The sequence below is a fragment of the Phaenicophaeus curvirostris genome, chromosome 1 (genome assembly GCF_032191515.1).
Source record: "Phaenicophaeus curvirostris isolate KB17595 chromosome 1, BPBGC_Pcur_1.0, whole genome shotgun sequence".
Taxonomy (NCBI): Eukaryota; Metazoa; Chordata; class Aves; order Cuculiformes; family Cuculidae; genus Phaenicophaeus; species Phaenicophaeus curvirostris.
The window spans coordinates 94,340,566-94,364,499 of record NC_091392.1 but is presented as its reverse complement, the minus strand read 5'-3'; the positions used below and the strand labels follow the sequence as shown (position 1 = coordinate 94,364,499).

General features: G+C 37.8%; 1 protein-coding gene across 4 annotated transcripts; it reads right to left on the bottom strand.

Annotated features, from left to right (window-relative positions):
• Positions 1 to 2,460: 2,460 nt before the first annotated feature.
• Positions 2,461 to 23,158, bottom strand: TRAT1 (T cell receptor associated transmembrane adaptor 1). 4 transcript variants are annotated; one of them, XM_069849912.1, is made up of 7 exons: positions 23,108 to 23,158; positions 14,574 to 14,727; positions 9,853 to 9,957; positions 8,044 to 8,080; positions 6,673 to 6,734; positions 5,341 to 5,399; positions 2,461 to 3,907 (listed from the first exon to the last, which is right to left on the bottom strand). In XM_069849912.1, the coding sequence occupies exons 3-7, from the start codon at positions 9,953 to 9,955 to the stop codon at positions 3,638 to 3,640; spliced, it is 531 nt and encodes a 176-aa protein (XP_069706013.1). In that variant the 5' UTR covers positions 9,956 to 9,957; positions 14,574 to 14,727; positions 23,108 to 23,158; the 3' UTR covers positions 2,461 to 3,637. The 4 variants fall into 4 exon arrangements, with proteins under 4 accessions (XP_069706013.1, XP_069706012.1, XP_069706010.1 ...); XM_069849911.1 differs by lacking the exons at positions 14,574 to 14,727; positions 23,108 to 23,158 and adding an exon at positions 13,713 to 13,866; XM_069849909.1 differs by lacking the exons at positions 14,574 to 14,727; positions 23,108 to 23,158 and adding an exon at positions 11,637 to 11,710.
• Positions 23,159 to 23,934: the final 776 nt, after the last annotated feature.

The window sequence follows — 23,934 nt, the reverse complement described above, 5'->3', positions numbered from 1 at the left end:
TTCTGAGCTCCTTTGACTTTACTTCATTTCTGAGCATTCAGGATTTTTTTTTTTAATGTTATTTTAGCTCTTAAAGCTCTGTGGTGATACTCCATCTGTCTTCTGCTTCGATCTCTGTTCTTCTTCCCTTCAATTATTCTTCTTCCACCATATTTCCTCATTTGCTCATTCTTCACTGTTCCATTGAACTGCTGCTTGAATGCTAACCTTACAGTTAATAAAAACAGCTTCACACTGCTTTCTGCTGCTTCCAAATTTTTGTGAAGAACGCTGGAGGAACAGGCTAGGTTAATGAAACAGTATAACCTAAACCTAGCATCTCCTTTTCTTAGTTTGTTGCAATTAGTTGGAACTTTCTTTATACCTAAAGAATTTAACAAATATATGATAATTTATGTAGGTCTTTCTCTAATGATTTTTAGATGGATCAAAACCGAACATCCTTTGTCATGTAAGAATTTGGTAGTCATTTGAAAACTGTACCAAGAAATCATTAAAAAAAAAAAATAATTCTGTTCTTGAATTATGCAGACAAAGGGTAAAGAGCTGAAGGAATAATGCTAAATGTGGATTGTGGCAGCATGAGCAGTGCCTTGGAAACAGTTGATAGGCCATTAAAAATGATCCTGAAATGGAGTCTGCGAGAGTAGCAGTGAATAATTTAATGGAAGCAGAGATTAAATGTGGAAAGGAACTTTATGTTGAAGGAGAATACCTACAAAAACATCCTGCTTTTTTAGAAAGCTGTGTTGCAAGGGAAAGCAGCTGCTGCAAATTGGCATAAATATAATAAATAGATGGACTAAACAATGAAGACCAAGAATACAGAGGAGACTAGATGTACCTAAATCTTATGAAGTGGGCTTATTGTTACACATACTTTCAACAAGAGAAGTGTGTACTTCCATTAAATTGATGATTAAGTTGAAGAGACAGGTTTGGTTTAAGTACCTCAGAATTTCTTTGACTTTGGAATTTTTAGAGGAAAGGCATAATCAAGAGTTCAAATGCTGTCAGAAAATTGCAAAATAACAACATCTCTACAAAGTGTTCGTAAATTGCATTAAATGAAAATACAGCATCCTTTGTTTCATGTGTGTGTTGGAAAATACTAACAAATAGACTCTCGGGTCTGTCCTTATTTTCTTGAGAGAAAGCTTTCTCTTAATCATCTCAGAGGCCTGAATATTACATCTGATTGGTGCCAACTAAATTGGAGTCTTTTATATAAATATTTTATCTCTTAATGCTATACAAAAAATTGTGATATGCGAGTATAAGCAAGAGTGTGGTGATATCTGTTTTATTACTTATTTTGTTCCTACTATGGAACAAAGAATTCCTTCCCATCTAATCCAATCAAGTACTTAATGCACTGAAAACTTGATCCATGGGCTTGCATCTTTGGCTTTAACTTCATCCTTTCCCCCTTAGGATCTTTGGGTCATTGTTTCATATAGTTCTTCATTAAAGAGTTTTTATCTATTCTTACAGTCCTTATTTTTACTTAGCCAATGATAGTTGTTCTAAGACCATGATAACAGTCGCTTTAATTCCAAGTATCCCTTGTTTCTGGTGTGTAACAGCCGAACATATATTGACTTGATTTCTGCACACAAAAGCAAATGCTGGCACAAGACAGGTGGTGACACCGTGGGGGTTTGGCTGCATGGAAGTTAAGGTATGTTGAAGAAGCTTATTAACTACGAGCTAAAGAAAACATGAACCGGTCTGTCAAAGAACTTTCTTTTGCATTGATTTTTTGTTTGTTTGTTTGTTCTGCTTTCATAAATTTGTCTCATCCTTGGATGTTTCCATTCACTTCTGCTTTTAGAAATAGTAACATTTTGTTCTATGGGCTATTTGTTGGGTTTGTTTCTTGTAGCTTCTTTTGGGGCTAGCATTTCAGCTCTTTCTGGACCTGAAATGCTTGCAGGAGTCTGTATGAGCATAGGACTTTCAAACTCCTTTACGCTGTACTCTGCTTGGATTTTAAGGACAATGGTATCTTGGCCTGTATCAGAAATGGCGTGACCAGCAGGTCCAGGGAGGTTATTCTCCCTCTGTACTCGGCACTGGTGAGACCGCTTCTTGAATCCTGTGTTCAGTTCTGGGTCCCTCACCACAAGAAGGATGTTGAGGCTCTGGAACGAGTCCAGAGAAAAGCAATGAAACTGGTGAAGGGGCTGGAGAACAGGCCTTATGAGGAACGGCTGAGAGAGCTGGGGTTGTTTAGCCTGGAGAAGAGGAGGCTGAGGGGAGACCTCATTGCTCTATAGCTACCTGAAAGGAGGTTGTGGAGATGAGGGTGCTGGCCTCTTCTCCCAAGTGACAGGGGACAGGACAAGAGGGAATGGCCTCCAGCTCTGCCAGGGGAGATTCAGGCTCGACATAAGGAAAAAATTCTTCACTGAAAGGGTCATTAGGCAACGGAACGGTCTGCCCAGGGAGGTGGTTGAGTCACCTTCGCTGGAGGTGTTTAAGCTGCGGGTGGATGAGGTGCTGAGGGGCGTGGTTTAGAGATTGGTGGGAGTGGTTGGACTCGATGATCCAGTGGGTCTCTTTCAACCTGGTGATTCTATGATTCTATGATTCAGTATCCCTTTTTTAACAAGGCAGAACTGTCTCACTCCTAGAGGGAGTTACATTACATCAACATGCCTGTTTCCTGCTGCGACTACTCAATGGCTCCCAGAATATATAAATAAACGCCATTCTACAGAGGCTTATCACCTCAGAAGTTTAAAGTTTTAAAATGAATGTGCACATAGTATGTGAATTTGGGGGGGAAATAAAAAGCTCTTTCTACTTTTGTAAAATAGTTGGTAACAATGCCAATGTGAAATTCAATAGGAATGTAATCACATAGAACATTAAAAGGAAAAAAAAAAGCTCCCTAGGCAATTTATTGTTACAGACCATTTGCTGATATCTTTGTGTAGTATTTCTTGAATGCAATTGGATACGTGCTACATTGTTAGAGAAATTGAGATTTGAGACGTATTCTGGTATTGCTCACAGAAAGAAACTAAGGATATATAAAGATATTGTTAAATCTTGCAAGCTGTACAATTACTACTTTAAACAAGCTATTAAATTATTCTCCAATTAGCTTTAGATATATTGTGTTATTACAGTGGAACAGTCACAGTGGCAAAATACACACTGTTGAACAGCAGATCACTTTTTAATTGGGGAAACAACTAAATCATTGGGTGTGCAAGTATGAAACATGATTTCTTTACAAAACTGTGGTTACAACCTAAAGAATAGTTGTAGTCTGCTAGTGCTTTACAGACAATAGAGTGGGTCTTTTGGGACTCTTTTTTTCAATGTTGAGGGTTGGTTCAAAGAAATGATTCATTTTTACTGGAATCAATACCATGTGAATGCTGAGATACCAGCTTCTACAACTCCCTTTCAAAATGTCTTCAGAAGGGCAGGTCCTTCAGAGTGGCTGCCTGAATCTATATTTATTTATTGCTTAGTCCATACGTGTGCTTGGAAGACACTCTGGAACACTTACCTATTTTATACCATATGTTTGGTATGTGAGTTTGCCAGGATATTATCTCTAATCATTCAGCTCTTCCTCCAGAATGAACAAGCAGATCTTTATAATTATATATTTCATTCATTAAGCCGCTTCAAATGTTCTCTCTTTTTGAATCAAACCCATTAATCTGATAGGATCATCATGAATGGCTTCTGTGTTTGCCTTGCTTTCAGCAGCCAGCTGTTCACTATTGAGGTAAATGCTGACTTTGGAAGCCGTCATGGTAGGGTTAGATGATCTTCCTTCATCACCCTCTTTTAATGAAGGGTCTGTCTTTCGCCTTGGTTTTCTGCGTTTTCCCTTGACACTGTGATCAAGTGAGGCATAACACATCTGACTGGCAGACTCCACCTAGAAGGAAATTCACTTTGTATTTATCATTCAGTAGTTATGCATGCTTTAGAATTGTCTAAGACTTCGAGTATGTCTGCACTGCAATCGTAATAGTGGCTGAAGTCTACCCAAACTAGCTGTAAAAGAACTCCTCAAAAGTACAAATGATTAAGCTATGGCAGAAAACAAACATAACCTAATGGTAAATGACTTGTGTTCCTAGGATCATGGCAGTAAGGAAAAATTCATCAAGATATTACTGAAAAGGTTACCTATGGGAATAAGGGTTGCTTATATAATCAATCTGAGTTCTCTGGGATAGAAGAAATTTTTTCCAACTTTTTTTTTTTTATTAGAATAATAAAGTCATAGAATAGTTTGGGTTGGAAAGGACCTTAAAGATCATGTAGTTCCAATCCCCCTGCCATGGGCAGGGACACCTTCCACCAGATCAGGCTGCCCAAGGCTCATCCAACCTGGCCTTGAACACCTCCAGGGATGGGGCAGCCACAGCTTCCCTGGGCAACCTGTGCCAGTGCCTCACCACTCTCATGGTGAAGAAATTCTTCCTTACGTCTAATCTAAATAAGAATCAAATCATTAGCAACATTTTTCACAGGCCTTGTCTATGCAGAAAAACAAAGATGGGTGATTCTTTTCTGTATATATGATCTCATTTCCAGTGCAAAATGCGTGCTTCTGTGTCTTTCCTCTGCTTTCCTCTTTCCCCGTGTTTTTCAAGCCAAACTGTCATGCACTTTTGACAGTGGAATTTTCATATTGTTTTGTTTCCATGAAGTTAATGTAAACAAATGTCTAGATTAAGAAAAGGATATTTCTACCCCCCTGAAGTATCCTGAGACAAAGACTAGAAATTATTCCTTATGACATAACTGGAGATCAGCTCAGGAAACTGCTGTTAGAAATGCTTCAATTACAGACAAATTTCTGTTGAAGCTTATGTGATTTTAAGAATGCAGGTATATCAACAAAATACAAAACAGTGCAAAAATAATCTTCTTTCGTTTGTTAAGGCCATATAGATTTTGTGCTGGGTGGGAGAGAGCCAGTCAAACTGATGATTATCATGTCGTGCAGCTTGTGTTTTCACTTGGTTAGTGTCCAAAATAACTAAAATTAATTCTTTGCATAAGCCATGGTAGTAGATGCCAGATTTATTCAGCCTCATCTGCATGCCTGTGACTGAACTTTATCATGCCACATGGATGGAAATGAGCTGTCTACAATTCTTCTGCTCCCTCATTCATGGCCTAGATTGAACAAAGGGTCAAGTCTGTGAATAAATTCCAGAATAACTGAGACACTAATGCATGGTAATTTTTGTGATGAGATGAAGATTTTTGTTATACATTGTCATGGGATAAACACAAGAACTCTGAGACAGACCACAGTACCCTAATTCAGAAATCCAGAATTAAAATTAGAGATACCTGTAGTTGGTTATCTGGCCTTTGAGGCTGGCACTTCATCTGCTCGTAACAACATTCCTCTATAATTTGGCAAAGTAGAAAGATGTTTTAGTTATTAAGACATACCACTGAGTCTTGAGAGATCAGATCAATGGATCCTTCCTGTTAGAGAAATCTTTCCACCCAGTTTGCTTTGGTAGAAGTTTCTTTTGTTTTGACATCACGCACAGATCTCTCCCTCTATAGAGGGTCAAATAGTTAAGAAATTCAGACACACGTACCATGAAAAGGAAAATCATTTTCTGCTTATATGGATTGAAAGTTTCTCGTTATTCAGTAAATGGGCATCATTTTAGACTGCTAGGAGGACGTCTTGCAGTTTGGGGGTAACCGCATACTGATGTTTTTTTCAGCACAGGAAATCTTTTCCTTGGCCAAGAAAGAAGCTATGAGTTGCAGCAGCTGGTGATTAAGTTCTGTTCCTGACTCTACTTTCAGTTTTCTCTAGATTTCGTGCATGTTATTTTTCTAATGCCGTATCTTATTTATGCCCTCAGTAAAACAGATTACTTCCTTACTATTTTCAGACTTCTGTAGTTCCAATGCATTTGAGTGTTGCTGTAGTTAAATTTATGCAAAACCTACAAGAAAAAGTTGGGTTGTTTGTGGTTTTTTTCCCTGCAGTTTGTGTACTTCTGGTTAGTTTTGCTTAACCTCAAATAAGGCTAGCAAAAGAATTGTGTTAATGTTACTTAAATGTTGATTTAACACCATAAGGGCTTCGAGAGACACACCCTCAGCTTATCTACCTCTGCCTTTAATGTGGTATCTCTCTTCCAAGGATCAATTACTTCAGCTCAGTAAAGAAGAGAAAAACTATATCTGCCCAGCCATTCAGTCACTGGGCTTGTTTCTGCATATTTGTCAACTTCACCCATGATCTGTAGATAATCACAGCACAAAATTGGTAGATGTTTGTTTCTGCCAGCTTCTGTGGAAGCATTGAATTTGGGCACTGAGTAATGTGTGTGTCAGATTGGTTTAACATGCATAAATCAAGCTGTTATTTCAGCTGGTGAAGCTTCAGATGTAGAAAAGCTCTCGGGTTTGAGGTATTTGACTGAACAATACCATTTGGACTGCAAAAAATCAAATTCATGACAACTGGTCTTACAAATAGTAGTACGATACAACGGCTTGAAGTTCTAGCACAAGTAGGTATATTAGCACAATCAGAAAGGGGTAGATTCTCAGGTTTGCTATTTGAGAAATACAGAAATTGTTGATCAGCCAGCTTTTAACCATAAGTTTATTATAGCCTCTGAGCAGTCATGTTCTTAAAGTGAAGCTTACCTAAATTGTCTTGATTGAGATTGCCATAAACTGGGTAATCTTCAGTGTAATAGTCATCATAGCTAGAACGGGAATGCAAAAATACTTTCAATTCTTAAATATGCTTAATTTAGGACTTCTTTTTTCTAATCTAAACATTTTACGCTTATATAGCAATAGCAGATTGTATATGATCTAAAAAACAAGACCAAAAATATCGCAGGGGCAGGGAGGGTTCGGTGCAAAAATGGCAATGTCCATGGTTTGAAGAGATTTGTTATCTAGCCAAGAATTAAACTCTCCTGTAACTTAGTTAAGTATAGGGCTAATCTCAAGACTACTAAGCTGCTGTTTGTTGTAGTTCTAGAAATATTAATTATCGCTGAAAGAAACTCGGTTTATGTCCTCTGAGACCACTTTGCAATACAAACTAAAACACTAAATGGGTCCTTTTGGGGCAGCGTTCTTAAAAATTCCACTCTTGATTCAATTAAAATACTTTCGTCGGTACAATCAGAGAAGGCCAAAGCAGAGTTCAGTTTTGGATTTTTAACAGCATTCTGTATTTTGTTACTTGGTGTTGCTTGAAAATATTTTTAATTATGTTTGTAAAATGGGAATTATTAGTGGAAAGCCCCATGTAACTTTGTTCCTATTGCATCCCTTTACTCTTCCCTGTCAAGGGAATGAATGAATGAATCTAATGCCAAACATCACTTTTTCAATGGTATTTTTCAACTGAACAGGCAGTAATATACAGAGACTTCCCAACTGCAAGTAAATCTGTAATTCAGGATTAGTTTTGGGGAACAGGTGAAGGCTTTTGTGTTTTTGTTTTAAGAGGCTTTTATATTTGGGTTGAGATGAGACTTATTCATGTCTGTTTTCTGAAGTTTGTTGGTTTTAGTATGAAGTGAGAGAAACGGACATGTAACAGATGTGAGACTGTTACAGACGCCATTTTATTGCTTTTGAATGTCATGCATAAAAAGGTATGAAATGTAAATTATTGCTCCATGTGTATTAAGTATCAGACTATAATTTATCATTGTTTTCTGTGAGTTCTTCTAAATTATTATAGATTTATTGAATTTGAGTGATAGCAAATAGTGTTTTAGCTTGGTATTTTACATTTCCTTCAGTATATAACATCATATTGGCATGCAACTATTCCATTGTCGATAAAGTGACTGGAGTACATTTCTCCCTCATTAATTTTTTTTTCCTTATTTCTTTGGAAAACTTTTTTTCCTACAACCATTCTATTCCCTGACATTTCCAGGTAAGCTGCACAAGATACTGAATTTTCCTCTGTGCCATCCCTCCAAGGCCATCTCTCATTATTTATTGCATATTTCACCCTTGTCAAAAATAATTTTTTGTCCAACTTACCTTGGACTGTTGCCTTCATAGTCTTTACACATTTTAGCTGGAAAATTTGTTAAAAATACAATGTTAAGAGAAAATTAATGGTGCTTTTTTAGAACACTTCATTTATTGTCTCTACTGACATGCTTTTGCATTCACTATAGAGAGTAAAATTGAAAGCTCTTGACTCTCAGAACCTTCAGTCTTCCTCTTGCTTTTCTCAAATACTTTGATGAATACAAGAATGTTTCTGTTATGACCCTGTAAAGCCTATATTATCTTTCAAGACACCAAAAATGCGTTTTAACACATGTGATTAATTCCTTATTTCCTCCTTCTCCTGCTTCTGCCTCATCTTTTTCTCTGCCTAGGGAGGTAGATCATATGTTTTATGTTATAAGGTGAAGGGTTTATTTATTTTACTAGTTCTGCTCCTTGTATCTTTGAAAGAGATATCCTGTGATCGACACAGATGAAGAAACAAGCACAGATGTAATAGCTACAAAGGAACTTACTGCTAGAACTTGATTAATAATTCAAGAACGCTTGACATTCTGTCCTCTGGTCCAGGACTCCAGAATTTGCCACAGTAAGCTCTGATTCCATGAGCAATGCAGCATCAGCCAATCTTACCAAAATTTTGCTCAAGACTGATTTTGTAAATGACCGATTTTTCATCATAGATATATCTGCCTAGTAGCACTAAAAGATAAAATAAACAAATAAGGCTCAGACACACACCCCAGTCCTGCAACACTCCAGCAGCTCTTTTAATGTACTGTAATAATTCTTTTCTAATCAGTGAGTTCAGTTTATAAATAAAGGCCTACTGTCTATATAGTCTATGTATGTATGTGTGTTTCATGTGGCTGAATCCACTGGTGGTTGCCTGCCCACCCATAAGTGTACAGCACAGGTACAGCTTTCTCTATGTAAAGGCATTATTTTTCCTAAATGGAAGTGGTGAGGTATGTACAACTTAATAATTGTAGAATTGTATGCATAAGAGAGGTTGCACTGGCATAATCAATTCTGTTAAAGGTTATAGTTAATTTTAACCAAAACCTGCAGTCGCCTTCTAATGTATATTAAACAAATCAAGTCCTTATTGTGAGTGACATGTTGGTTTGAGAGCTACATTAGGATCTCATGATGAAAAGCAATTAGAGCTTCTTTTTCAAAATAAATTAATTACGAATAAAATGTGTATGGAATCTGAAATTCGAATAAGCATTCTGGAATTTGGGGAGGAGAAAATTTTCTCAAATATATTTTGTATCAGTGTAGCTATTTAATACATGGGGACAGGACGAGAGGGAATAGCCTCAAGCTCCGCCAGGGGAGGTTCAGGCTGGACATTAGGAAAAAATTTTTCACAGAAAGGGCCATCGAGCACTGGAACAGGCTGCCCAGGGAGGTGTTTGAGTCACCTTCCCTGAAAGTGTTTAAGGGATGGGTGGACGAGATGACGAGGGGCATGGTTTAGTATTTGATAGGAATGGTTGGACTTAATGATCTGATAGGTCTTTTCCAACCTGGTGATTCTATGATTCTATGATTCTATGTTCTCTTTGTTTGTCTTCAAAGAATGGATTTGGGTAGCTGGTTTTAACAATGGACTGAGCAGCCAGCAATAATTCTGTGATCATTCCTGACTCTCCTAACATTTTTTAGAGGTTACATCTTCTCTATTGGAATCATTCCTGCCAAAAAAAACTTTAAGTTTCAAAAGAATCAATTTGTTGGCTTGAAATCTCCCAGCAGTGATGGCTTTCTCTCAGACACATTAAACGCTCTACACTCCATTCCTTACAGAGAGACAACATGACTTACCTCGCTTCTTTTTCATACAGTGTGAAATGTTAAGTATCAATGAAACAACCAGAGCCAAACTCAGAAAGGCCAAAATTCCCCAGATGGAAAAATGACAATCCATTTCTGTAATTGAAAGAAAATAATTTTATAGTTTGTGTTGTTTAACAGTTTTACTGTATTTTTTGTGCTTGGTTGACTTTTGCTTTCTGTAATTGAAGCTTCTATTTTGTTGTTTACTTCACTGTACAAGCGAAATAATTCTTATAAAAACCAGATGCTAAATAATAAGAAAGTAGCATCAATGAACTTTTTGCAAAACTATTGTTTCATAGGAATTCAACAAAGGGTGGACTGTTGGTTTGCCTGTAAGACGCAGTAAAAATCTGAAATTGCTAAAGAAAAACACTCATTAGAGTGAAGAGCTTTGAAATTATTTTTGTAATTCTTTAACTTTGTTTTCTTGCGTCTCCTATTAAAACCACTTGTACTCACATCCTCATTCTCCTTCCCGAGAAAGCAGAGGATGTTGTGTCAAAGGATGAGCAGTAGCTGGGAACCAGTGAAACCCACAGAACTTCTGCAGAGAAAAACCTGAACAGCTCCCGAAGTATCATTTGGTAAAACGTGAGTCAACTTAATTGAACAAGCCACCTTTTGCACTGAACTTGCCTCTCCCTGGAGTCCTGTTAGAAACCTGGGAAGGAACCCCCCCTGCACCAAATGTATTCTGCCATTTAATTAATTCTTCAGTTGACGTAGCTAATACAAATTTTCCATCACAAACCATGCTGAAGAAAAATAGCCTGTTTGTGACAGTCTAATGGCTAAAACAATCAGTGCTGCTGCAAATGACCTGTGAAACTCTTCCTTGACAGAAGACATAGTGAGCCAGATATATGAGTGAAAGGAGCTTGAAGCTGCATTTTTTGCTTTCTCCAGAGGCCTGTTTCATGTTCTTCTAGATCTGGAGTGTTTGTTATAAAGCTTGGCCCCAAAAACTAATGAATTCCACTAATACCACACAAAAAGGTCCAGCTGGAGCAGAGCAGTCAAGGGGAGCGATTGGATGATACTTGAGTGAGATTTGAGCAGGTCCATAGTACACATATTAGCTATGCATGTAGCTGGATTCCTTCAGGAGGCTGATATTTTGTTCGCTTCTTAAAAGAACTCTGCGTTAAAGGAGTACAGGAATACGTATCACCATGTTGCCAGCTGGAGGTGGTAGGAGGCAAACCATTTTCTCCTGCTGAGAAGACAGAGCTTTGTTCCTTGGCTGACCAGCTTCACCTCACCTGAGGAACTACCCTTTACAGCTTTTGTTCCCTAATTATGCTGGTGTTGCAAGAGGTCTTCGAGTTTTGTTTTATTGCAAACCATAGATATTTTTATGATGCTGAAACAAGATCAATTAATCCTTGGTAGTAAAAAAAATCACAAATCACATGGGCTTCTACAACGCAGCTTTCCTTCCTAATAAGAACTCTCTCTTAAAACAGAACAGAGCAAATAAACTGTAACTTTCTGACAGACTTGTACGTAGTTGCTGCATATAGTACTTCGACTGGCCATTTAGCCTTCCTTTTAAAATAAATGTACAATTTCCATTCCTGTTTCTTCTACTGGAGTTCTCCCAAATGTGTTTGAAGTCTCTCTATCACTGTGATACCGCTTTTTATGTTGAGAGGCACATTTTTGCAATGAGATACAGACATTTGTGAGGAGAGACAATATCCGCATGAAGCAGCTATGTAATATTTCTTTTTTTTTAGAGAAGGAATTAAAAGAAATTGAGATCCTACCCTGAGAAGGTGTTATCAGGCCACATGAAGAACCACCAGTGTTTGGAACCTGTTTACTCTACAGTCACTCAACATCTGCATCCTCTGCAACCTGTCCAAAACTACAAGAAGTCTATGTCAAAGGCAAGAACTTTAAGTCTCAATGTAGTATCTAAATAATAAGAGCCATACTTCCTTCCTTTCCTATCCTTTTATCTTTTCTGCAGTAATTTTTTTCTATTTTTCTTATGTTTATTTCATATTTCTTTTCCTACAAATTCTTTTTTTCCAGGAACCAAAAGCAGTGTCGTGGCCTGAAAGAATGGAAGCACTGTAACTGGGCTATAGACAACAATCCTCTGATTCATTAGCATAAAAAGAATGAGTATGTACCTTTTTCTTGATACTGAATGTTGTCATTTATCTTTCTGATTCAGGAATCCTATTTTTCCCTGTTTTTTCCAGAGTAGGAGGAGTATTCTTGGTTTCAATTTGAATATTTTGAGCCCTTAACTGAAGTGGAGGAGGAAAACAAATTTTGGCACAAGTGTTATTTTCGTGCTTTAGCTTCTGATTGAAATTGGAATTATTATCAGGAAAATAGTAAAGGTTTATCTTAAAATTTATTTTCCACAACTGTGGCTTAAATATCTGCTTGTATTTCAGTAGAGACATATGAGGGCCAGTCTGGGTGCTCTGTAATTTTGTAATGCGAGTTTCAAGTTAATCTTACTTTCCAAGTACAAGATATATTTTTATTTTATATCTTAGCTTTATATATATACAACTCCCAGTTCTTTCCCAGCTATTCTTGTACTGCCTTTATGGTTGTAGCAAATATTCTAGCTGTTTAAATTCATAACTGCATTATTTAAATATTTACCACCTTGACAAAAGCAACAGTAAAAGGAAAGCTGGCTACCTGTGTGAAGAACAATTTATCTCCTCAGATAACTACACCACTGTACCTATGTGTTTAATAGCAGATGCAACCTGTGACAGCTAACTGGTTGTGCTAAAGTCAAAAAATAAGATAAGGAGTCAGAAATAAACAGAAGATAAGTCTGTTAGAATAATTATAGTCTGTTTCTCTAATTTCAATTCCCATTCAAGTCATCTACTGCTAAATGTAGCCAAGCCAGATAATTATTTTTTACACATTATGTATTTATTGCAAAGAAACCATAGCACAGTGTTCAAGGACAGTCTTACTCGACTGCCATCACATTGAATAATTTTAAAATTTTATTATAACTTTGATAAAAAAGTCCTCAGAAAACACTAAGCCCCTGGGAATAGTACACTATGATTCTAACAGGATAAGCTCTGATTCTTTCAGGGTTTTCTGTTACAGTCTCTCTGTGCTGGGAAAACATAACAGCGATAGCACTTTGTTCGTAAGAAATCTTACTAAATCTGTTCTTAATGTAATGTGCTCCTCCACAAAAGAAGAGTCCATCAGATAGCAAAGGTTTCATAAGAAGGACAACAATTCTCATTGTATCATTCGAAGAAATTGGAGTATGGGGAAAGTACTAAATTTTATCATTATAAGATGACAGTATTTTGAATACCTTATATCAGAATCTCTCTAGTATTAAAGATGCATTCCTATTCTACTGTTCTTTCATTTCTGTTTGGAAACAGTGTCAAACTTGGAGTTGCCTCCAAGTAGAACATCTACCTTATCTAATTTACTCCATCTGAATGATGATTTTTTTCTGACTTTAGGGATGGAGTTACCTCCTCTTAGATATTTTACACTTCTATAAACTAAAGGTATTATATTCAGACAACAAAATACAGGCAAACAAAAGACTTTCTTATTGTGCTTTTTCTCCTTTTTAAATCTATTGACAACGTTCTCCACAAACAAAGAAAACACATGGAAGTAAACAGACTTTTGGCCACTTGTTCTTAGGTTTTCTTTTTGGAGGTTTCATTGTACTGTAATGGGATAGAGGGGGAGGAAGAAACAAGCAAACAAAAAAAAAATAACCAACCATAGAAAAACCCCCAAAACATTCTAATTTTTCCTGGATTTCTGCAATTCTATGTTATTGCAACTCAAAGGAGTGGACATAATCATGTACTTACCTTTGGGAAAAGGGGCCAGATTTAATAATTCAGGGCTAGAGATAGGTGTTTATCCTCCTAGCAGCTTAAGAATAGGTAGCAGAAATACAAAGTTTTGTTCCATCTTATTCTAATGTATTTTGTTTAAAGAATTCTTCTCAAAGGATAACAGGAAGATATCATGCTTCTACCAGTTTTTCCCATTGAAAAGCAACATAAGATGGGAATATCGATAACTGTCTAGCTGGACATGCCATCTATGGTATCAACTCATCATCCATAGAAACAGATTAATTACTTTGGTCACTACCAGATATAAGGTTATGATCTAGAACACAAAACTGTTTATTTCCTCTTGTTTCTGTTTGGAAATTTTTCAAAGATGAGATACAATTATCTTTTTCCTCCTGCTTTCCCAATTAAACGATGAGATAAACAATATTCTGTACTACAAAAAGAAAACCCACCCATTAAAAGACTGATGACTGTTAAATTAGCATTAAATATGCTTGCACCTCTGTGAGCTTTTAAGACAGGATTAATTCTGCAGAAAGGATTCCTTAAACTGCAATTAATTAGTTCAAAACTAATTGCTTTGTAAGGTATTGACTTTGTACTTCAGAAAGGAAGCAACACATTGTAAAATAAGAAGCCATCAGAGTAGTAAATGTTTTAAGCACAAAACTAATGCCAGTACTTAGTCTTCATTAACAAACTTTAATTAACAAAGGTTTAAGCTGTTGATAATGACTCATCATCGTTATCATTATTATTAATAATTTGACATCAGAACCCTGAGCAAGCTTCTTGGGAGACTGAAATCTACCATACTGTGTGTTTCTACTGCTGCTTTGTTTAAAATACCAAAAGGATAAGGCTTACCTGTTTCTAGGAATATTCCCTGACCCTTTATCCAGTAGGAAATCAAGTTATGTTGGCAGACCTTGTTTGCTCCTTTGTTTTGGACTTGGCAGCATGATTCTATCTCTGGAGTTGTTGTCAGTCTAAAAGGCCTCCCGTCTTTCTTTTTCACCTCCTTCCTTACACACAGGAAATGTGCTTGAGGCTTTTACAAACTCACTACCAAACTGACGCTCTACTTCAGTGCTTGTCTGTAAGACAGAAATAAACTATTTGTGTGTGCGTGCCTGCATTTATTATCCACCAGTCTCACCACAGAAGATCATTTGCAGGACTGTTAGTTCCATTTTATGTGATACAATCCTGCTTTTGTAATATTCATGAGAGAAACGTATTGTAGTATTCCTGTTTGTGATGCTATGTTGAATTCAACAAATGTATTTAGATACCTCTTAAACTAAGTTACAGAAGTTACCTAGGAGTGCTATTTGACTCTTTTTCACTTGAGTTTTCTAAACCAGGTCTGAAAGTCCATTGCTGAGAGAACCTACAGTTCTACTGAAACAGGATTCAGAGGCACCATGCAGAAATTATACCATTTTCAGCTCTGGAAGGTCAGGTTAGGGTATCATAATATTCTTTAAAGTATATGAATCTGGGCCCACAGTCAGAACAGTTGTAGAAAGAGAGGGTGTGGCTTATTGTATGTATTTCAAATTTAATGAAACCTGCCTGTGTTTGGGTAGAGAAACCATTTTAATATCAGAATAGCTTCTTCCAGAGGAAGCTTGCACTTTGAGCACTGTCAGAGGATCTTTCTGTTAACTTCTGAAGTCTGGGGTGTTTGGTTTGTTTTGCTGGGCTTTTGGGGTTTTTTTTTGCAGACAAAATGGATTTATTTCCAGCTGTGCACTTCTACATAAGTGGGAAAAATTTCTCAAGAGAAAAAGTGAATCCCATGCTTGTCACTTTGGAATACATACAATGAAACAGCCCTCATTGTAGTCTAAGGAGCAGTGTAAAACATTGCCCTTCAAGGAAGTTTCTTATGTGAGGAAATGTCTTTTGCAGCATATGTTTATTTGGGATGTTATTAGATCAATGTTTAAGAAATAATTTACTGCATTAGCATATTATTTGAATATGAAGGAGAAGGTTAGTCTTGATTAATATAATATATTTTTCCATTTCAGTCCATAGGTAATACACACTCTTAATTCACAGTTTAGCATAATAAAGTGAGTTGATGAGAACAAATTAATATAAAAATACTGAAAATGTTAGGAACTCTTAAACTTTATACTGATTTTGAGATTGTAGTTATCATGATGAAAGTTTACATGAAAAATGACACTATTTTAAAGTGGACGCACCTTTGGCATTTGCCAACAACTGAATTTAGACACCCCACTCAAATACAAATCAAACCAAAATTTCTCGTTGTTAAATCAAAAAGCATGGCTCCGTAAACTTTCACTGAAAAACAGGACATAGAACTAGAGCTCCTTTCAGTAACTGATGCATTCTATGATCTGTAGTCTAAACTGTGCTTTTAAGCAGGGAAGCGATCCAGTTTTGCAAAGTGGAGACTGCAATTCAGGTGTTTGAAAGTAAAGAGTTTGTCATGAGCCTAGGGAAGGAGAGGGCTCAACCAGTTATAACGACTGGATTTAGAAGTTCTGTGTTGTAGGATCAAGTGAAAAGAAGAGGCCTGGGGTCATCTGATGAGAATATGCATCTCAAGAGGTGGCCTCTTGTCAAGAAAAAGAAGGATCTGGAAGTGAGAGAGGAACTGGAGAGAGCGGGAGATATGCACTGCAAAAATGGAGGCAGTTGCTGAGTTTCTTAGCTAAGAGCATGAGGAGTAAATCTGAGAATAAAATGCTTATCAGCCTGAACAAGAAGCTTACAAGGAATAAACTCCATTGGAGATAATTAGGAGCATAATGGAAAGGTGAACACTGAGAATGCAGCAAGGGATTTCTTGGTTTCTAGTCCTAGTGGTGTGTTAATAAATCTGCTCTCCAAGAGCAAATCAGTGTTGTACAGTATCAGCTTTGACTCGCTGCAGAAGCGAAGTCTATTGGATTTGACATGAGCTTGGTATGCTATTTTGGGCAGCCCGCAAGAGACTGAAAGCTTTGTTAGATAGCAAGAAATTATTTGCTGCAGGCTGTAACATCCATTGTGAATACAAAAGACTTCTTACTTTTCTTTCTTGTCCTTTATATCGATGCTACGTTAAAAAAACTTAGTGAGCCAGTATTCTGCTTAAAGTAGTGTTATTCAGGATAATAAAGACAAGGACAAATCATGGATAATTTTAGGAAGACAAGAGATAAAGTAAGGCTACTCCATCCACTTCTATTGCATACAAAGGCATTTATTTGTCCTTTGAAAGCCCCTAAGCTATAAACTGCTGGGTGCTTATTCTGGGAAAGTATCTCTGACTGCTTAGCTACTTATGTGATCTTTGGTAAACACATGCTGCTGGTGTCTCCTGAATAAGAATCTATGTCAAGTGGACATCTGACTTGGCTGGGAATAGCTCTTCCTATTTAAGTTCTTGAAGAAGGTAAATGGAGTACTATTAATTATTGATGTGCACAGATGTATATGAAGGAGTAAGCCTGTGCTTGAATGGAGTCAAACTATGAGGACTGTTTGGCAGAAAGCTTGGATGAGCAAGTGAAGCTGACTGACAGATCACTTGAAAAAAATGAAAAAAAAAAAGAGCTTCTACAGTCACATTTTGTTTATTGTTTTAGCAAAAGTGCAACAAAGCTGGTGAAGGGGCTGGAGAACAAGTCTTACGAGGAGCGGCTGAGAGAGCTGGGGTTGTTTAGCCTGGAGAAGAGGAGGCTGAGGGGTGACCTCATTGCTCTCTACACCTACCTGAAAGGAGGTTGTAGAGAGGAGGGTGCTGGCTTCTTCTCCCAAGTGACAGGGGACAGGACAAGAGGGAATGGCCTCAAGCTCCGCCAGGGGAGATTTAGGCTGGACATTAGGAAAAAATTCTTCACAGAAAGGGTCATTGGGCACCAGAACAGGCTGCCCAGGGAGGTGGTTGAGTCACCTTCCCTGGAGGTGATTAAGGCACGGGTGGACAAGGTGCTAAGGGGCATGGTTTAGTGTTTGATAGGAATGGTTGGACTCGATGATCCGGTGGGTCTCTTCCAACCTGGTCATTCTATGATTCTATGATTCTATGAAAAGACAAGTAGAGGCATCCTAAAGCAGGTATAAAAGATAACTCTACATTGGGAAGGGAAGACATACTTAGAAAGGGAGAGAGTGGAGCTTGAATTTCTTTCTTCGGGATTAGCTAAGTCTTCCTAAGCTTGATATTAGTATACAGAGAAGAAAAAAAGTACATTATTGTTAAAGATGGGGTGGAGGTGTGAGGGGCAGGGATTGTCTTGAAAATATGTGAAATATGGAAAATATGGAAAATATTGAAAATATGGAAATAGTTAGAAAACCTGGAAGCGCCTATGTTAAGTAGTCAGGTTCGAGGGAAAGGTAACTCAGACTTACAATGAAGTTTGTTTACCTTGTATGTTTATACATCACTGGCATATATGAAATTGAAAGGTTTACACTCTTTTTTTGAGGAAGGGGTTAAGTGGCAGCAACCAAATATGTTAGAGATCTATATGTGATTTCTGTGATGAAATAGAAGACTGTTTCCATGGAACATGGAACTAAGGTGGTGGCTGACAAGATTATGAGACTGCTGAGACCCCAACAGAGGAGGTCAGTGAGTTTCCAGAAGCAAGACTGTTACTAGAATTTTTATATTAAAGTGCTTTTCTGGTTCTGAAAGAGCGATGGCAGGATTGACTGTTTTATTGTGGTTTCTTAAAAAGGTAACGATACCTTTAGCAGTTCCCAGCAGTCTCTTCGAAGCATGGAATTTGCTGTACTTGACTGAAAAAGTCAAGGAAAAGGGAAAAGATTTTCAGCCTTATTCACTCATTTCAGAGTTTGTACCTTCCTATTCCTCCACCTTAAGAAATCAAAAAGCCCTCTTGAATCCTTTCTCTTTGTTTTCAAAGAATCAGGCCTCAAATGCCTACTTTCTCTATCATTTCTCAAATTACAACCTTTCTTTGAAAATAATACCATTTTCAATCCTAAGTGGTGTAGTGGAAACCCCCTTACAAAGAATGAAAGAGAGACTGTAGTAGAAGTCTTGAAAAGTGTAGGTATTCCTGCAAGACATAACTGACATTCCTGTTTGAAGTTGGAATATATTTTTAATAATGAAACTCATAGGATTTGCTGGGGAAAGTAAGTACAGCAGAAATCCTTTGAGGGGAGTTTATACAGAAGTGTAGTCTGCTCTGGTTCTAACCTTACAAACACACTGGAGAAGTAGAAGTGTTCCTTTGAGCTTAGCATGTGGTTCTTTGCTTAGACTGCAGGTGGAGACCTGATGCTTCTTGTAGAGTGAACATAAATGAGCAAAGATGCTACAGAAGAGAGGCTAGCATAAATTAGCTGCCAGAAAGAGTGAAGCCTTTCCAGCCAGCCTCAAATGCTGCAGAGAGCTCTTCTGACTCTTACAGTGAAGTTCAAATTTAATTATAAAATCAAAAAAAATCAGTGTAGTTTGTGCATTGTAGAAACAGTCCTGAATTTCATAGTTTTACTTAAACCAGTGTTAAGCACAATGTTATCTCATTAACTGTCCCTGAAATTATGGCTCCTATTACAAACAGCATCATGGGTTTCCTGTGAGGAAACCACAGGGTTTTTTTCTGAATGCTATAAAACCTTATTTCAAGGACTGTAAAGAGAAAGCTTCTTATCTTGGTAATTCTGCACTGTCAAAATTTCCATTGAAAGCTAACACTGCACACTTGTGCAGCTTTGGGTGTGTTTTTTTTGTTGGGTACTGTGACATAGCTGAGCAGTCTCTGCACAGAGACCACAGAACAGATGCCACCTTACGCAAAACCTACCGAAGAAAAGCATAGCCTTTCCATTGAGTTTGGTGGATTTTATTTTCTGTTCAGGTAGATGCTGTGTCCTGAGAGATATGTAATCTCTATGATATTTCTTTCAACAGCTGCAAGAAGAATGAATTTTCTGTTAAAACTGCAATAATCCATTTACCTAGTTTAAGGATTTTTTTAATTTCCCCTTGACACACTTACACAAAGGATCCAGGCAAATATTTTTCCCTGGCTGGCCAAAGACCTGATCCTGCAACTATTCCTCATGTAAGATACCCTAGCAAAGCCAGAGGGCCCCTCTTTGTGCTTGGTAGCAAGCTTGCAGCTCTATTAACTTTAACCAAAGTGTAAGAAGAATTTGTGAGCAAGATAGCATCCCTAAAATATTGAGCTTGTGCTTTTAAAAGTTGCTTGGGACTACCACAAGCAAGACCATGCATCTTAGTTGAAGCTAGTGTAGAAAACCCAAACTTGTGCATACGTGGCCTGAACCCTTGTGAAGAATCTCCTCAAACAGTCTAAGTTCCTTCCTACAGCACTAAGGCTGAGCAAGTAAACCTGACTCCTTTAATGTTCTCATTGCTAAAGTGATTAAGCTGATTCCAGTTCTGCAGTGCATCCTTTAGCCAGCATAACCTTCATAGAGGACTTTCTCATCCATTTCTTCTGGCTTACATGTTTGGCTAAAAGAATGTCAGAAGCTTGTCCTCTTTGTTGCAATGAGTTTAACTTGTTCTGCTTTGAGTGAAGTCTCAGAAACAATTTTAAATGAAAACAATCCTTGCATTAAGCAAAACAATACCTGCACTCCAGTGAATGACTGGCATTGCAGCTAATGAATTCTTGTAAATTCAGGCTGCTGTCTCTGCATTTGAACTCTCAGCCTCTCCCATCACTTCTTGAAGCATGTGTTATCACAACATGGTTTGTGTTGGGTCTTAGCTGGACTTTGGCCTATCCCACCTCTGGACACAGCAGAAGTTTCTGAACTCTTTAAAAGCTGCTGGAGATCGAGGGTACACTGTCTTGTTGGGAGATCTTTTTAGAAGTCAGACTCCGCTACATACATGTCTGCTCTTACCTCTCCTTGCCATGACAATGCAGGCAAAAGGTGTTTGAACTACATGATTTTCTCCTCTAAAATCCTTCCTGCTTTCTTTGCCAGAGGGATGCTGTTCCCCTAACATGACACAGTTATGTGTCATGCCAGAGAACGGCAGCACTGGGAGACAAGGGATGCGTTCATGCACGTATCTGCAAAATCAGAAAAAATGATGAGGAAGCAAAACAATGTGTGAGCCCATCTCAATTTAATCTGTGATTCCATATATTTACCAATAAGTTAAGGTATCTCTGCAGTGCAGCTGAATGAGTACTTAGAGTTAATTAGTGTGCATGTAGGTTAAGACGAAGATATGAAATAGTGAGTGAGAAGCTAACCCTTGAAAAGTAGTCAGTGATACGCTGGAGTAGTGAATTTGAACTGAATCACTCAACTACTGAACCTTTCAGATAAACAGGGTCGTGGTTGCAGCTCTATTTAAAGAAATTCCTGGTAAGTAGATAAAAGTGCTTGTCTTGCCACATGCCCAGCTGTTAAAACATTGTTTTCTTACTACATCCTGCTCAGCAGCCTATTTGGGCACAGCAGAGGGTGTGCCAGTTTCTTTGTAGTACAAACTGTCAGTAACTCGTTAGCACCTGCAAAAAGTAAAAGCACAGGTGTGTGGAAAATGGTTGGTTTGTCCCACAAAATGTTGTAAGGCCATAAAGTGATTGTTCTACATTGACATGCACATGTTGACATTTCTCAGAGGCCAAAGTAAAATATATATGTTTATGGTGTTTTGTTTGGGCATGACAGTCTTGGATCAAAGTTTCAGTGTGGAGGACAGGACTGTCTTTCTGTGTAGAGGACAGTTTCTGTGAGCAGAACTTGGACTGAACTTCCATCTCTATGTGATAACTAAAAAATGCAGTCATGGACCCTGTTAGGTATTATGGGTGGCCTTCCTCTGTCATGCACAAATGCTGCATCCTCAGTGGGAGGAAGTTTTCACAACACGAGTGACGTGACACGTTTCACCAAGCTTCCTGGATAACGAAATCATAATCTGTCTGAATTATGGCAATCCTGAAAAACTGATGGACTCTATGCAAATTCTGTTGTTGTTACATCAAGCTTATAAGGTAGCAGAATAATCCCATTACTTCAATTTTTGCTGTTTCCGACCTAGGCTACTAGTCTTTTTAGTCATGTCCTGTGCTTAATAACTTACTTTGAGTCTGACTACTTAAGAAAAGTGTTTTTGTCTTTTATGACTATTATACTTAGGAGGGTTTTTTTGTCTTCTTTTGTGTGTGTGCAGCTCACACATCCATAGTTGATGCTTTGGAAAGAGTTACTCTACGTGTTATTATTGGTGCCAATAAATTTTTGCTATATTGCTTAGCCAATACTTTAATTGTAGCATGGTCCAAGATGCAGAACTATTTGCATAACTGATGAATGAAAAACACACATCCTTCTACATCACCAGTAAGGTACACGTGTGATTTTTATGTCAGATATGGCCAGTGGAAGCGAAGACATTGTGACTGGGATGGGAGTTGAATGACACCAGAGCAGCCAGCAGTGTTACCCCTCTGTGTGCACTGTGAAAATAGATGGCAATTCTGTCTTTTAAACTGGTTGTTGTATTAGTAGACTCATAAAATATTCCTTAGGCCATGCTCTGTAGCTGCTGAAAAGGAAGGTTTTTCTAAATGAAGTTGAGAAACTTGATAACATTCCCTTCAAGCTGAGTAGGCAGATCGAGCCAGAATTTTCTAACTTTACCTACACCCCCTTAACAGAGAGATTGTGTATTACTAGATAGTACAGGGGAAGTAGAGAGGTACGGGGAGATGGATTGTATGCTATACTCACATCTCAGTGTAAAAAAAGTACTAGCACCCCTGAAGCTTGAAAATGAAGTGATGCAAGTGAGGTAATGGTGTTGGTAAACCATTATAAACTTTTCTAAACTTCAACTGTTATAAACTTCTAGTGTATATCAGAAATGCACTGATAACACTGTTGAATAAATGTGCAGTGTTGAATAAATGTGCAGTGTTGACTTGCAGACCCCAGAGCTTCCTTCTCCCTAGCCAGAGGCTAAGGAGGTTCTTTTAAAGAAATTATTTTTTTTTTGTTATTATTATTGCTGAGAGAGAAAGCTTTAACTGAGGCTTTTTATATAGCTCATAAAAGTTTTTGTTTCACTGGTTAAACATGTATAATTAGATGCATGATTCATACACTAATGCTGTGACTTGATGCTAATTTTTTTCCCTGCTATCATATAATGGAATTCTGTATTTTAATGTTCCCGTCCACTCAGCTCAGGCAATGCTGAAATCCAGAGACGAGCTGTACAGAAATGCATCTGTACTGAAGTCTTTTTTAAGGCTTAATGTAAAAAAAAGACTTCTTACAGGACTGTCTATTCTTGAAACATATGAAAACATTTTATAAAGTGAAATCAATAAATGCCATGCATCATACACAATCACTGAGTTACAGTCAGTTCTGATACAGAATACACCTCTCACCCAGCAGCAGCTCTGTGAGATTGTTGAAAGCCACGATGGAAGAATTCCATCAAATGACAAATGTAGGTTGGCTTCTCCTGAGTAGAGGTAGTAACACACAATTTTCCTCCATACACTGGAGTAAGTTTTTTCTCTTTGTGCAAACAGATCTATAGCACATATGCAGAGTCGTGGCTCTGAATTTCCTGTAAGCACTACTATATTTGGAAGTTCAGACCTCCAATGACTTGCTGAGAACACTAATTCATATCTAATTTAACAGATGAGAAGTCTGGAGATTTAATGCATTTGAAGCTAAATGAGCTAAATGAGTCCAGGCTTTCAGGATGGGCATTATAGTAGTACTTCTAAAATTCCTGGGGTGAGGGAGTTTCTACCCTACCAAGCAGGCTTGTGTTTTATAACATGACTTATATATCAACTCAGTAATAATCCCCTGTGGCTGTAAAGAGCCTGACAAAGTAACTATGAAATACTACTTGTACTTCTCACTTTGACACCAGTGCTTTTTTAAAACGTCATATCAATGATTTAGATGGTTAAATTTTAAGTTTGGAGGAGTAAAGGAGAGTAGCAGAGCACTATTATAAGGAATTTCACCAACACGTGGCTAGTACTTACAGTGCCTTCCTTTTATGTCTCTGCTTTTCCAGCACGACAACTGCTGCTTTGACCATCCTGGTCCTAAGGTGGTTGAGGGACTCCTTTCCTGGGCTGCACAGTAAGTAGTTTGCTACAGGCAGCTATATTTTGCGCACTATCTTTCATAACTTGACATGCCTCCCTTGCTGCAGCACAGTGCTTGAGTCTCTCCTGTATTGAATCAC